The 15,510-nt window shown below is 35.2% G+C and overlaps 1 protein-coding gene across 2 annotated transcripts; it reads right to left on the bottom strand.

Annotated features, from left to right (window-relative positions):
- Positions 1-9,677: 9,677 nt before the first annotated feature.
- Positions 9,678-13,529, bottom strand: LOC112526520 (putative lipase YOR059C). Of its 2 annotated transcripts, none has more exons than XM_025136835.1 (10): positions 13,265-13,529; positions 12,311-12,381; positions 11,417-11,487; positions 11,084-11,320; positions 10,735-10,898; positions 10,599-10,654; positions 10,449-10,501; positions 10,266-10,377; positions 10,082-10,179; positions 9,678-9,964 (listed from the first exon to the last, which is right to left on the bottom strand). In XM_025136835.1, exons 1-10 carry the CDS (start codon positions 13,399-13,401, stop codon positions 9,893-9,895), a joined length of 1,071 nt encoding a protein of 356 aa, XP_024992603.1. In that variant the 5' UTR covers positions 13,402-13,529; the 3' UTR covers positions 9,678-9,892. The 2 variants fall into 2 exon arrangements, with proteins under 2 accessions (XP_024992603.1, XP_024992612.1); XM_025136844.1 differs by having other exon boundaries at positions 12,311-12,378.
- Positions 13,530-15,510: the final 1,981 nt, after the last annotated feature.

Genomic DNA, 15,510 nt, shown 5'->3' with positions numbered 1-15,510 from the left:
AAACCAATCAGGCACCACACTTGTGAGTGTTAGGATTAGTTCTATACCTATAACTAATTTTATAAAATTATGAAAATGATAGTTAAGAAAACTTGTTAAATAAAATCAGTTTAGATTAATAGTGTTTGATCCATATTCATGTTATTTTTCATATAACATCTTTTTTTATGATGGAATTTTTTAACCCTTAGATAATGTTTTATAGGGACGGACCTATAAATTTTTTCAAATGATGACACCATTTGACTATAAGAAAAAATTATAGGGAATTTTTTTTCAAACGATGATACAATTTGACTAAGAAAATGACACTAAGGTGACGTTTGGTTCGCAGATTCTGAAGGAATCTGAAGGAATTAGAATGTTGAATTCCTTTGACCAGATTCATTTCCTTCGTTTGGTTCATTCTTTTCAGCGGAATGAATCTTCAGATTCCTATGAATTCCATGGATAAAGGATTTTAACATTCCTTAGCAACTACATGATATTTTGATGGAATGAAATCTCTATCTTCATTATACGAAATATTCCCTTAACCTAATATACTATAATCTCATAAAACTCAATATGACCATCGTCGACCACCTCTCGACCACTATTGATCTGAACCACCGCCGACCACCACTACCACCGACTACCACCGGTCTGAACCACCACCGACCACCACTGATCTGAACCACCACCACCGACCACCACCACCACCGATCTGAACCACCGCCGACTGCGACAAATCTGAACCACCGCTGACCATCATTGATCTGAACCATCGCCGACCACCACCACCGATCTGAACCACCGCCGACTGCGACAAATCTGAACCACCGCTGACCATCATTGATCTGAACCATCGCCGACCACCACCACCGATCTGAACCACCGCCGATCTGAGCCACCACTGATCTGATTCACCGTCAATCTGAACCACCGCCGATAACCGCCATCTGAACCACCATGGACCACCACCGATCTAAACCACGCTGACCACCACCACCGACTACCACCGATCTGAACCATCGTCGACTACCACCGATCTGAACCACCGTCGACCACCACCACCGACTACCACCGATTTGAAATACCGTCGACCACCACCACCGACTACCATCAATCTGAGCCACCACTGATCTGATTCACCGTTAATCTGAACCTCCGACGATAACCACCATGGACTACCACCGATCTGAACTACTGTTGACCATCGTCATTTGAACCACCACAGACCACCATCGATCTGAACCACCGCCAACTACTACCGATCTAAAGCACCGTCGATCTAAACCACCATTGACCATCACCGATATGATCCATCGCGGATCTGAACCACATATGACCATCATCACCTGAACCACAACGGACCACCATCGATCTATATCACTGCCAACCGCCGACGACCACCATTGATCTGAATCACCGTCGGACACCGCCGACCACCACCGTTTGAACAACCACCGCCGCCACCGCCTATCTGAACCACCGCTGACCACCTCCATCTGAACCACTGTGGACCACCATCGATCTGAATCACTGTGGACCACCACCATCTGAACCACCGTCGATTTAGTAACGTCGTTTGGCTTATGATTATATTTGGGTTGTGTATATTAAATAATTATTTTATTGAAGTATTTTTAGTTTTAAAAAAATTAAAATTTAAAAAAAAATATTTTGGTCATTTACCAAAATTTTATTCCAATTCTAAAGCTACATTCTGTGAACCAAACAGAACGATTCCAATTCCTTAACATATTCCATTCCAAAGTCTGCCAACCAAACAGGTGGTCAAACCTGACAACATTCCATTCCAATTCCTTCAAAGTCAAATTCCTTTAACATATTCTATTTCATCCAAAAACATTCTGCGAACCAAACGCCACCTTAAGAGGATTCAAACTTGGGTCTGGGGTGGAATAAAAGCATTGTAAGCCAACTATACCAAATAAAACTTGTTCTCATTGTACTTTCAAAATACATACGATGACACAAAACAAATTAATACGGTTGCACTTTCACGAACCCAAATTTTTTTACCCTTCGACGGATAAATAATACGGTGGCACGTGCCACCGTATGCACCACTATATATAAGTCCGTCCCTACTGTTTTGAAATATTAAGAATTAAATTGCATAATTTGGTAAAGGTCGACATGAATATCATTTAATGTATTATAATCTTAAAAAAAGATTGAAGAAATTGGTTGTTTTTTCCACAACTAATTTAGTCATCTCAATAATGGGCCACTTTCTGCATTTCATAGAAACTAAGTACGTCAACAGCCACATTATGGAATTGGATTTTATCAATAATACGACGTTGTTTTTCTCTTTTAATATCTATTTTTTTTTCCTTGTCTTTCATTTTCCAAGAGTTGGGTGTGAAAATGACGCAATGAATTTTCATCTTTACGATATCTTTGCAGTATCAAGAATTTCATTGTTATTTGCAGAAAAATTGTATTTTTTTATCAGCGTTTATATGAACTGATATTTTATTACTTCATGTGGGCTCACGTTGGTCTATTTATTCATGTTTCAAGCATATCGTTAGTGGCTTTTCATAAAACGTAGAAAGCATATTATGGTTAAATGCATGAAATAACAATCTACTTTCATAATTTTTTTTATTATAATATTCTACTTTTGTTTTTCTTTATTGATAAATAATTAAAAAATCTAAATAATTTAATATTTTTATACGTCAAATAAAAGTTTTTGAACAAATATAATATATTCTTTAAAAGATAATATTTTTTTGCTAAAAAAGAACAATTCTTATTTTCTTTTTTCAAAAAACACATATTTAAAAAAAATATTAGCAAGATAAGTTGTCTTCTGCTAGTTTTATTAATATTGGTATATTAATAAATATTTTAGAATTTTTTTTAATTTATTTAATATATTTATTAAATAACATGTAAAATATCTAAATATTAAAATTAAAAGTACATTGTTTAATAATAATTAGTAGATGTTATAATAAAATAATTTTGAAAGTACAATGATGTAATAAGAAAGTCACATCACTATAGTACATGTGGACAACCTTCGTGGACGAAGAGGTGGCATGGAAACCTGGTATAATGGGTAAATTTAAATCAAAAGGTTACTCAATGCTACAATGAGTCAAATTTTCAAAGTACCTAATAAAAAATAGTTTGAAAATACATTGTTATAATAAGAAAAAACTAAAAGTACAATGCTATAATAATTTTTTTTATGAAAGTACAATGTTATAATACGACGTTTTTCTCTTTTAATATCTATTTTTCCCCTTGTCTTTCATTTTCCAAGAGTTGGGTGTGAAAATGACGCAATGAATTTTCATCTTTACGATATCTTTGCAGTATCAAGAATTTCATCGTTATTTGCAGAAAAATTGTATTTTTTTATCAGTTTTTATATGAACTGATATTTTATTACTTCATGTGGGCTCACGTTGGTCTATTTATTCATATTTCAAGCATATCGTTAGTGGCTTTTCACAAACCATAGAAAGCATAGTATACATGCTAGTTTTTGTTGGACCAAAAGTCTTTATTTGTATCGAAAGGAAACGTCATATAAACGATCTTGTTTGCATGCAACAGACCAAGAAATAAAAGGTTCACAGTAATGTAAAAAAATATGATTGGTGTGATCCAATGATGTTTTTCACAGACCCTTTGCCTGGTATGGTGATGGGTCGCTTTCTACATGTCCCTTCATTTTGATATTTATTTCTCGTAGGGCGACCTTTTATTTTTCAAAAGATCAGACAAGCATGAGTCGTGCACGACTAACAAACAATTGGCGATGCGTACGTAAGCAGAATGGTCTCGGGCATAAAATTCAACATCTCGTGTAAAAGAAAGATCGCTTTCCAACGATATATATGGTATAATGATTAATTAAATCATAGACTAAACGACTACACAACACATGATGGTGTCGGGCGAGTTTCGAATCGTTAAAAAATTAAAAATTAAAAATTTGGCATTTCTTAGAATGAAAACCCAATAAAATACAAAAATAAAAGGCCAAAATTGGAGAAAGAAAGCAATCTTAGGTGGTGTTTTTTTTTAAAAAAAGCTCTTATTTTACCATTTATGTCTGATTCGGTCAGACATAAAACAATTCAGATCGTTTGTTTTTCTTTCTTTTTTCAGAGCCACTTATCTTTTATTTTCCTTTTAAAAATTAAGTGATAACCTAGCCACTTATTTTTCCTCTTAATCTTGAAAACTATCCAGATAATCGATTCTACTTCATCATTCGATCGACTTCACCTTCCATCGATCGACTTCACACCTCCTCACCGTCTCAATCGATCGACTTCACCCTCCATCGCCTCTGGTGGCTTCAAATCGACCCAAATCAGATCCAAATCAAGAGGGTTTTCTTCATTGTGGGTTTTCACCACTGTGTGTTTTCGTCACTGTGTGTTTTCGTTCTTGTGCAAACCAGTAGTTGTGCACCTTTATCCTCGTGAATCAATGTATTTTCTTCCCTGTGGTTTTCGTCACTATAGTTTTAATCACGATGGAGATTTGCTTTGATTTTAGAGGTGGATTTGGAGTTAAATTTTAGAGAAGGAGTGGTGGTGAACGGTGGTTGATGATGGTAGGATGAGGGTGGAGAGTGAGGATGGAAGGCTTGATCTGGAGGAGAGAGAAGAATTAAATGAATCTTGGGAACATAAACAGAAGTAAAATAAAAAATTATACATATTCATATGTTTGTTGGTTACAAAAGCAAACTATTGATTCAGATTTCAGACTTCAGACGTTTATCAGTTTACAAAAACAAACAGTCTGACTGATTCAGATTTCATACTTCAGCACCACCTCTTAAAAATCAATAGTGAAATCATACTTCAGATTTCAGCACCTCTTAGAAAACAAACGCCACCTTACATTTTCTGAGATATTTTCTTTCATAAAAGAAACATTATGACAAATAAGACTTGTAGAAATTATGTAGTTTCATTTGATATTCAACAATAAATTTAATATTATAGGAAATTAATTGGTACTATTTTTATAAGGTTGTATGAGTCCCTCATTTATGGTTAAATTAGGTTATAAATTGACTAAAAATGAAAATTTAAATTACATAAAATACAATTAAATTGATTTATTTTTGAAAAATAATCATTACCTTATTTATCTCTTAAATTCGGCCCTATTTGCTCAATCTCTTCAGACCGTTTTCTTTAAATAACTAGAAATTAAATGTGACGATTAAGGTAGTTTAAACTAATTTTATAACTGAAACCAGGAATTTCATAGAAATAAACAACTATTTTTGTGATATCAATATACAAAAAAGACGAAATAGTAATTTGTTTTAAAACAGTAAATGGATCATAATTTTATTGTTTTCTATTATCATGGTTTTTAATTTCATCTTCTACAGTTATGTAGGCTGAAAACTAATTTAACAGGTAAAATCAGTAGTTCTTTTTAAGCTGTTACATCGTTTAGGGAAGAAATTATTCATTGCATTATACTAAACTTTGTTACATATTTTGATATAGTTTGCTAAAAAAATCAAGTGGGGTTCTTATTTTAAAGTAAATGGTTTTTTTATGGTAATTATGGGTTTTCAGGTCAGCTTACGCATACCGACTAATCCATCAGTGACTATAAATGGTTTTGAATCATTGTAAGTGAACCTCCATTGTCAGAAAGACTTCAACAACATTTGGATTCGAACCCAGTAGATGAGATTTTTCGCTACACCTTTACGAATTAACCAATACGCCACAACCCCAAAAACATGGAGTAATTGACATTTGTAACCACACGGAGACATGGCTTTTTTGTAATCTAGTTTACAGTTCATTATACGATAATACTATGAAGTGTTTTTCGTATTTATTGTTGTTACTACAAGTACCATGTTTAAAACGTTTTTTTTCGAAAACATATTGTTTTCATATCATGATTTATTTGTTTTCACCCTATTTTAATCATTTGACGTAGAAATCAAGTAAAATGCAAACACTGTCAAATGGCAGAAAAAATCAATTATTAAACCATCAATATTTCATTCAGATACCATTGTCCTCATGTATATTTATATTAAAATAAGGTTAAATAATACACTGAAAATGTCAAAAAAAAATGTTTTCATGTTGATACGTATGAAAATTATATTAATAAGTAGATATGCATTTGCATCTGGCGACATGTAGCTCAGTTGGCAAGAAAAAGGTGGGACAACTTTGCCCAAGTACAAAATAGGTTTCGGGTTTGATCCCGCCCCTCCCCCAGGCTAGCCTTAGCCACTAAGTGAACCAAAAAATGACCCCTCACATTGGTGTCTTTGGAGGTGATATTCATGTGGTGGCAGTTGAAAAGATACACGCAATGAAAACGGAAACAAGTCGGCACTTTGCTTTCGAAAAACAACAGCCCCCACAATACTAAATGTTGCCTGTTTGTGTTTTTACGATCATTGTAAATCCCACTTGTTGCTAAACTACAAAAAAACAAATAATTGGAGCAAATTCATGAACCTGAATTCGGAAATAACTAAAATGCCACTTAGTACGTACCTCGACAACGAGCCAGGGTTATTAATTACAACGTACGTTTTAAATTAAGGGACCGGGGGCGGGACCGTTATATCAAGTGGGTGTGAAGAAATGGTTGTACACAAAGCATAAAATGTTGTACACCCAAGTGGGGGAATGGTGATGGATGATGGGTTGAGTCAATTAGTTGGAACAAAGAAATGGATATGATCTTGGAATGGAACCATTGATGACAAGAAGACAGCTGCAAATGATGGATGAGGATTGAAGACAACTTGTTTGGAAGGTCTCTATTTCTGCCAACTCTCTAAATAAGTCAAATGTGATGGATATTGTTATTAAATTCACTTTGTTTTTTTTTTTTTTAATTATATAGGTTTGAATCTGTTATAGATATGTTAACGAGAGAGAGGTTCAGAGAAAACTCATAGAAAAATGAAAAACTGAAGAATGTTTTGGTAACCATTCATCTAGATGGTATGTACATGTGAATACAAGTAATTGAAGTTGTTTCTTGGTTGGTGCATGTTATTCACATGTGCATACTGGACGGATTATTTATAAATTACTTGTATGCACATGTGCATACCGTCCAAATAAACGATGCTAGTGTGTTATTCAGTTTTTCATATATTTTTTTTTGCGATTTTCACCGAAACCTGACCATATATTTCATAACTATCTTTAAAATAGGACGTTCTTAAACCTTTAGAGAAAGTAGTTTTGTAGCTTGTTATCAATTAACAATATTTCCTTTAGAGTTTCATCTCTAATTTTATAAGAGTTTTTCTCTTATTTTATGAGTTCTACGTTTGTAAGCTCGTATTCATTAGGAGATTTAGACATTTGCCAATCTTTCTGCATTTTCCTACTGTGTCAATTAACTAACAATTTTAGTGTTTCAATCTTGTAGAGGTCTGTTCAAATACAAATACTAAACATCATAATAAGGTAAGAAAGGAATAAAGAAAATGTTTTTTTATTAAGCTGAATATCCAACCCGCTATGCGAGCCGACTAATCCCAGGACGATCGCCTGCTTTACAGGTAGCCCGGAGTCACCGCATTTGAGTATCCGTGGCCACAAGGGAATTTTTGTTCCTCATTGGATTTGAACCTGGAACCTCCTGACACTTTTGACCTTTGGAGTCAAGCTCAAACCAATCAGGCACCACCCTTGTGGTTAACCAATGTTACATATCATTCGTATGGATTCATATATGCATTTTTAAATTGATTATCTATACTATCTTATTAAGCAAATTTAGCAAAAGTCTTAAAATTCTAAATGACCAAGATACCCTTTATACTACCATTTAGTCACTTTTTCACCCCATCCTCTCATCACATACACTCACCCTCTTACAACCGATTTTTTTAAAGTTATAATTTTAAATTTATACTTTATACCCCTATAATTAGTTAATTAATTTACTTTACGTTCTTTACTTTTAAATGTTTTATTTTAAATCTTTATCAAATTAACATACATAATCGTATATCAATTAAAACATGTTTAAAAAATACATTTTTATTTTAACAAGTTACACCATTATAATCGTCTCGTTAATACCTTCAAAACGAGTCCAATATTGAATAGTTTTTTACTTAATTATATTATTATATATACTGTGAAAAAATATTTTTAATATTTACGATTTATATTTTTATAGTTATTTATTTATATATATACTATATATTTTGGGGTTAGGTTGTCCAAATTGACTGTATAATATGTTCTGAATTAATATGTTCTTGGGTTTTTTTGAATTTCTGGACAAAAAATAGGGTAAACAGTAGAAATTTCATTTTAAAACCCATCTTTTTTTGTCTTTTCATGGCTTATGATCTGTTAAATTTGTAGTTTTCTTTATTAGTTTTGAGTGTTTATCTTAAAACTCAAGTTTCTTGCTTCTTTGCTCTTGGTGTAAATCGAACACATTTGTGGAGTCGTTTAAATATGTTGGATTTTAAATATATTGGATTTTAAACTGTCATACATTTTTTTTCATCGATAGTCTGTAATTGGAACCATAACTCTTATTTATTCAAATTGTATTAATATATAAAGACCAAGTGTAACATATATCATCGTTAAATCTTATCTTATAAAACCAGTGCAACTTCAAAATCGTTAAAATTCATGGCTCCTGCCGCATTGCGTGGGTACACAACTAGTTTCCAATAATTCACGTATAAACTTTTTCTTAATATTTTTTATTACATTCTCAGAATATTCAACCATTTTATTTGAAGCTACAACAAATCTTGTATTATAAAAGCCTTGTATTGAATCTTTAAAAATACATGAATGATCGAGATAACAATTGTTTCGATAAAAGTTTGGAAAGATTTATGACGCTTGTTTTAGTAGCAAATCATTAACGGATGTAACATTTAAAAAGTTGCTAAAATCTTTGTAAGATTCAAACAAAAAATATAAAAAAGTTAAACGCCCAATAACATGTTACTTTCTTTCACTTGCTAACTATTTTAAAATGGTTAGTGGTCGATTTTTATTTTTTATTTTTTTAAAGTATATAATATTTATATACGACAAATAAATTCACACACTCTTTTCATATTGGTGAGGTTTGGACCATTGACCTCCTAAAAAACTAAAACCTCACATACCGTTAGGCCAAAGACCATTTATTTACTAGTCAATTATATTTCGTCACTCTTTAGATAAATTCTAGATGTTCAACAATAATTATATATTTTAAACTATATTATTTTGAGATTTTTTTTTGCAATAATGGAGTTTCATGCATGATTGTCTCCATTGATTACCTTTGGCATTTTTGTTTCATTCAAGTGAACTGTGGATGTTCACTATGGTGCATTTGGAACCCCAGATTGATCTTTCACGTTTACTCCAGTGAGAATAAAGGTTCCAACATATATTAAAAGAAAATACTTCAATCCGGCAAATGTGAGACTTTAACACGCCCTTTACAACGAAGGCTAGACATATATAGATAGTTCTAGAGTGCTGAATTATTAGAGTGGTAAACCTTAGTTCCGATAATATGTAAAAATATATGGAAATCCATATTAATCTTCTAAAGAGTCATTTTTTGGACAAAATGGTCGAAGTATAACCGATGTGAGACTTTAACAAACAAGAATCACAATCTTCTATAAGGACATCGATCCAATTGTGGGTGAACTAGAATCAACAATACATTTAAAATGCTTCACCAAATTCATAGATGAATAAAGTACTTGAAAAGTGAAAACAATTTTATGGATTGCAGCTTCCTGGGAAATGAAATATCATATATTCACATATGAATATATGATGTTTTCTTTACCTTCATAAAACCTCTGTTTTCTTTCCCAAGTAGGATTGATATTGAATGGTTGATGGGACTTTTAAACACAAAAATGATCTATCATATGTTGAATAACATCTACACCATCTGTATGCAGGTAATTATCTTTGACCTGCATCCAACTCAAATATGATTTCTATGTAATGGACTAAATAATATGCAGAGCCCATGTATACATACATATATGTATGTATGAGTGTATTTATGCCTGGCTAAAGAAAATGAATACCTGAATAACACTATGAGCAGCAAAACTCAGTTTGCTATTATGAAAACTGACGTCCACTTTTTCCCAAGATACACGAGAAAGGCCGGTCACCAGTTCCTCTGAGAGAACACACACACACACATATATATATAAACATTCTTTAAAGAAGAAATGCGTCAAAACGTCATTAATTATAGCTACAAACCTTCCGAATCATTTATAATGTCATTATTGGTGAAAACTTGCTTGTCATCATATGCCTTGCAGAGTTCTTCATGTACAATATGAGGATATTTCTCATTTACAGACTCCTCCCACTGCAAACAAAAGATGTTTCCAATACGAATTGTTACTAAAAATCTTAGGACCATTCAGGGTAGGGATGTACCTTTGGCAGGTCCATGTTACGCCTAATTGATGATGTTCTCCATCCAACGATGTCTGATTATATTCTTAAGGAAAAAGTAAGGACATTTGATCCATCACTTGACTGTATACTACATTATTTCAACAGAATCAACAAAACAGAAAAGGATACGGTCACAGCCAACATTTGAATATGCCACCCGGCGATGAAATGAGCGTAGTGCTGACCTGAAAAGTTTGGCAATGTCAACAACCATATTGTAGAAAGGATATCAGAATCCAAGAACTCTATGATTATTCATTCTGACATGAAATGGCAATCACCGAAATCTTCCAACATGCGTTTAAGCAGGGGAGGCTCTCCTTTTTCATCATCTGTTAGGAAAAGATGCCGGCCAGTTCTTCCAAATATCCAATGAATAACAAGAACAGCAGCCTTTTCTAAGACAGATACACCAAAAAGAAAGGGCACCTGCAAAATCAATTTATTAGATCGTATGAAAGATATGCAATGAACCACAACCTTGGACATAAACCTCTCCTACATACCACTACCTAGAAACTAATGTGTCTTTACCTAAGTGGGCATGGAACATGATTTGAGAATTCACAACATTCTTCTTGAGATTCTTGAAGGAGAGAGAGAACAGAAATTACCTGCTTGTTGCCCCTTGAACCAAGATGAGGTGTTGCAACAGTAATAAAGTTCATTGGAACCAGACCACCTAGTGTGGCCATCGATTCTTTAGAATCTTCAACTGATAAACCCTCCAAAATTTCTTTAGGAGGTCTATACAATCTCCCAATTGCATATCTTGCCACCAAACCTCCCACAGAATGTGCAACAAAAGAGATCTTATGAAGATTTGGATTTTGCTTTATAACTTCAAGGACCTGATGTCAAACCCAAGTGTATGGATGATGGATACAATTTGAATACAAACCCAGTAATCACCAAAACAAGAGAACACACATAATTAAGAAACCAACCTCCAATGACAATCTCTCACCCATTACATCCACGCCATCTAATGTTTGTATAGCTGCATTCCTTTTGCTGCCTACATTGGATAGCAGAAAATCAAGTCACGACGGTCATGTGGTTTATCACACATTCTGCTTATCTCAGATTAAAACATCCACTCTAAAAGATATTATCTATATAGAACCAGTATTAGCTGTAAGGTATCCGTAGCTATTCCAGGTTTAACCACTATGCCTGGATAACATGAACCATGTTTCACATTAACATTTAGCAATCAATTCAATACTGATTAATCTCCAAGTATGCGTTCCATTAGTATGAAAGATTACAACATTTTGTTGAACTATGCACTAAAATCAACATGAAATAATGTACACCGACTGCAGCCTTGTCCATCTCATAATTCCAACAAGTTGTTGCTGGTAAGCTATATCCAGTGCTCTACCAGATAGGGAGGTATCTCAATTCCACGAAAGAATGTATAGAAGATAAAATGTACCTTGTGGAAAAAAGCTACTTCCTTGGTAGTTATTACTTGTGGGATGATGCTATCTCTTTTTGTAGGTTATATTGCAGTGAATACATCAGAAAGTCATTAATACAATTTTTTTGCAGATGAACTTAAAATATGGATCCTAGCACCCTATTCACTATTCCTGTTTCCTTTTCATTTTTCACCAAATGTTCAAATAAATGAACATGCTTTTACCATAACAATACAGCAATAATGTGAAGGAAAAGTAAAGGGTGTAGAAAAGATGACATAAAGTGCCACCCAAGAGGAGAAATAGTGACAGGGTCTGTGCATAAAGACAGCAACATACAGAAGTGAAAATAAGAGAGCATGACTGATGTCATTCAGGTGCTGTTAAAATGATATACCAATAGGAAATCCTTACGGTGAACCAGTACTTTATCTGGAATTGTGTTAACAAACTGCTCAGCAGCAAACTTCCAATCGGCAGAACTGCTAAAACAATAAAATAATTATTAGAGAAATCAAGAAACATAGCTATATAAGGCCTTCATCATGGCTAATCTCTACTTCCTTTCGGCATTATATCACTCAAATACTCTCTTTGTATGTTATCATCTACATAGCATTTTATTCCATAAGACAAGTTCAGATTCATGAAATCATAACGGCTTAGAAGTTTCTTTTCATCATTACTAACATTTCATTCTTCATTCATCTTTTGGTGTTCGAATTTTATCAATCTTTAGTTATCTTGAATGAAGATCGTCTTGATTTCAGTTATGTTGAATTAATATCACCTAATCTAAGGAACCACAGATTCTCACTTGCTTGTCTTTTTTCCTGGCAAATTTGTTGCTTTTGCTCCGGTTTTTATACAATTAGGATTTAATCATGTTTAAAGCATGCCAGATGCACTTTTGAATTGATCTGCATCCATTATGCTTAAATAAAATTAATCAAATTAGACTTGTTCTAATTTCAGATAAACTAAGAGCCAAAAATTATGGGACTTAAGGCGTTCCACGTCCATGGCTTCCTTGGGATTGATTAATGGAGATGACAAATCTAGTGGGAAAGAGTTAATGATATAATATCGTGGATTTCAATAAGCGCGCCGCTGAGAAATAATGCAAATAAACAAGTCCACCGATAAAATCGCTTTTTCATGATGCCAATATATCCAATCTTCTCATCATAACTGATAAGCCAACCGCTAATGAAACCCCAAACCTTCTCAAAGCAAAACATGGAAGTCGCAAACAAAAACCTAAGTCAAACACACTCCGACTCGGTATGAATTCTCGAAATTCACAATTGAGAAATTAAAACATGTGAAGAGTAAATTAGATGATAGAAACCAATTGATATGTCTGACCTCCCAAGGATTCCATTGACCATAACGACGAGATGATCGGCGGAGGAAACATCCGATTGAGGACAACTGAAAACATCTTCGCGTCTGGCAACCTCCTCCGATGAACAAACATCACTGTTTCTCATCTTGCATTCCATATACACATCGACAATCAAACTAAATCTGCAAAATTTGGAAGGATTGATGATATAATATACAAAGAGAATGACGTGAGAGAGATATGCTTCCAAGTTACGAATAAAGGAAGCAAGGAAGGACGTGGCGATGAGTGCACGATTTAGCAACGAAATGAAAGTTGCAGTTTACAGTCTTTGATTTCATTTCCCGGGTGATGTTTAAATATTTAAATATTATTATCATAAAAATGATAATAATTATTTCATTTTTGAATCAATTCTAATTGATGATCAACAGTAACGAGATTTATCAGATTAATTCTCGTATCCAATGCAATTTATGAGATGAGGGTAAGATTAAAAATGATCAAATGTCTAAATCTCTTCTTACGTTTTTCCAGGTAACTCTTAGGTGGCGTTTGGTTCGCATATTCCGGAGGAATCTGAAGGAATTGGAATGTTGAATTCCTTTGACCAGATTCATTTCCTTCGTTTGGTTCATTCTTTTCAGCGAAAGGAATCTTCAGATTCCTATGAATTCCATGGATAAAGGATTTTAACATTCCTTAGCAACTACATGGTATTTTGATGGAATGGAATCTCTATATTCATTATACCAAATATGCTCTTAACCTAATATACTATAATCTCGTAAAACTCAATGTGACCATCGTCGACCACCTCTCGACCATTATTGATTTGAACCACCGCCGACCACCACCACCACCACCGATCTGAACTACCGCCGACCACCACCACCGATCTGAACTACCGCCGACCACCACCACCGATCTGAACTACCGCCGACCACCACCACCGATCTGAACTACCGCCGACCACCACCACCGATCTGAACTACCGCCGACCACCACCACCGATCTGAACTACCGCCGACCACCACCACCGATCTGAACTACCGCCGACCACCACCACCGATCTGAACTACCGCCGACCACCACCACCGATCTGAACTACCGCCGACCACCACCACCGATCTGAACTACCGTCGACTACCACTGATCTGAACCACCGCTGACTACCACTGACGACCACCACCGCCGACTACCACCGGTCTGAACCACCATCGACCACTACCGATCTAAACCACCACCGCCGACTACCACTGGTCTGAACCACCGCCGACCACCACCACCACCACCACCACCGATCTGAACCACCGCCGACTACCACCGATCTGAACCACCGTTAACCACCACCATCGCCGACTACCGCCGATTTGAACCACCGCCGACCCCCATTGATCTGAACCATTGCCGACCACCATTGATTTGAACCACCGCCGACCACCACCGCCGATATGAGTCACCACTKATCTGATTCACCGTCAATCTGAACCATCGCCRATAATCGCCATCTGAACCATCATGGACCACCACCGATCTAAACCACGCTGACCACCACCCCCGACCGACTACCACCGATCTGAACCATCGTCGACCACCTCCGACTACCACCAATCTGAACCACTGTCGACCACCACCACCGACTGCCACCAATCTGAAATACCGTCAACCACCACCGACTACCACTGATCTGATTCACCATCAATCTGAACCTCTGACGATAACCGCCATCTGAACCACCATGGACCATCATCGATCTGAACCACTGTCGACCATCGTCATCTGAACCACCACGGACCACCATTGATCTAAACCACCACCAACTACTACCGATCTAAAGCACCATCGATCTGAACCACTGCGGACCACCACCATCTGAACCACTGTGGACCACCACCAATCTGAACCACCGTCGACCACCGTCGATTTAGTAACGTCGTTTGGCTTATGATTATATTTGGGTTGTGTATTTTATATTATTTTACATATTAAATAATTATTTTATTAATAGTATTTTTAGTTTTAAAAAAATTAAAATTTTCAAAAAAGGGCATTTTGGTCATTTACCAAAATTTTATTCCAATTCTAAAGCTACATTCTGTGAACCAAACAGAAAGATTCCAATTCCTTAACAGATTCCATTCCAATGTCTGCCAACCAAACAGGTGGTCAACCCTGACAACATTCCATTCCAATTCCTTCAAAGTCAAATTCCTTTAACAGATTTCATTCCATCCAAAAACATTCTGCAAACCAAACGCCACCT

This window comes from Cynara cardunculus, assembly GCF_001531365.2.
Source record: "Cynara cardunculus var. scolymus isolate 2C chromosome LG 1, CcrdV1, whole genome shotgun sequence".
In the NCBI taxonomy this organism is placed as follows: Eukaryota; Viridiplantae; Streptophyta; class Magnoliopsida; order Asterales; family Asteraceae; genus Cynara; species Cynara cardunculus.
The sequence above is the reverse complement of the archived record's forward strand: the minus strand, read 5'-3'. Positions and strand labels throughout refer to the sequence as shown.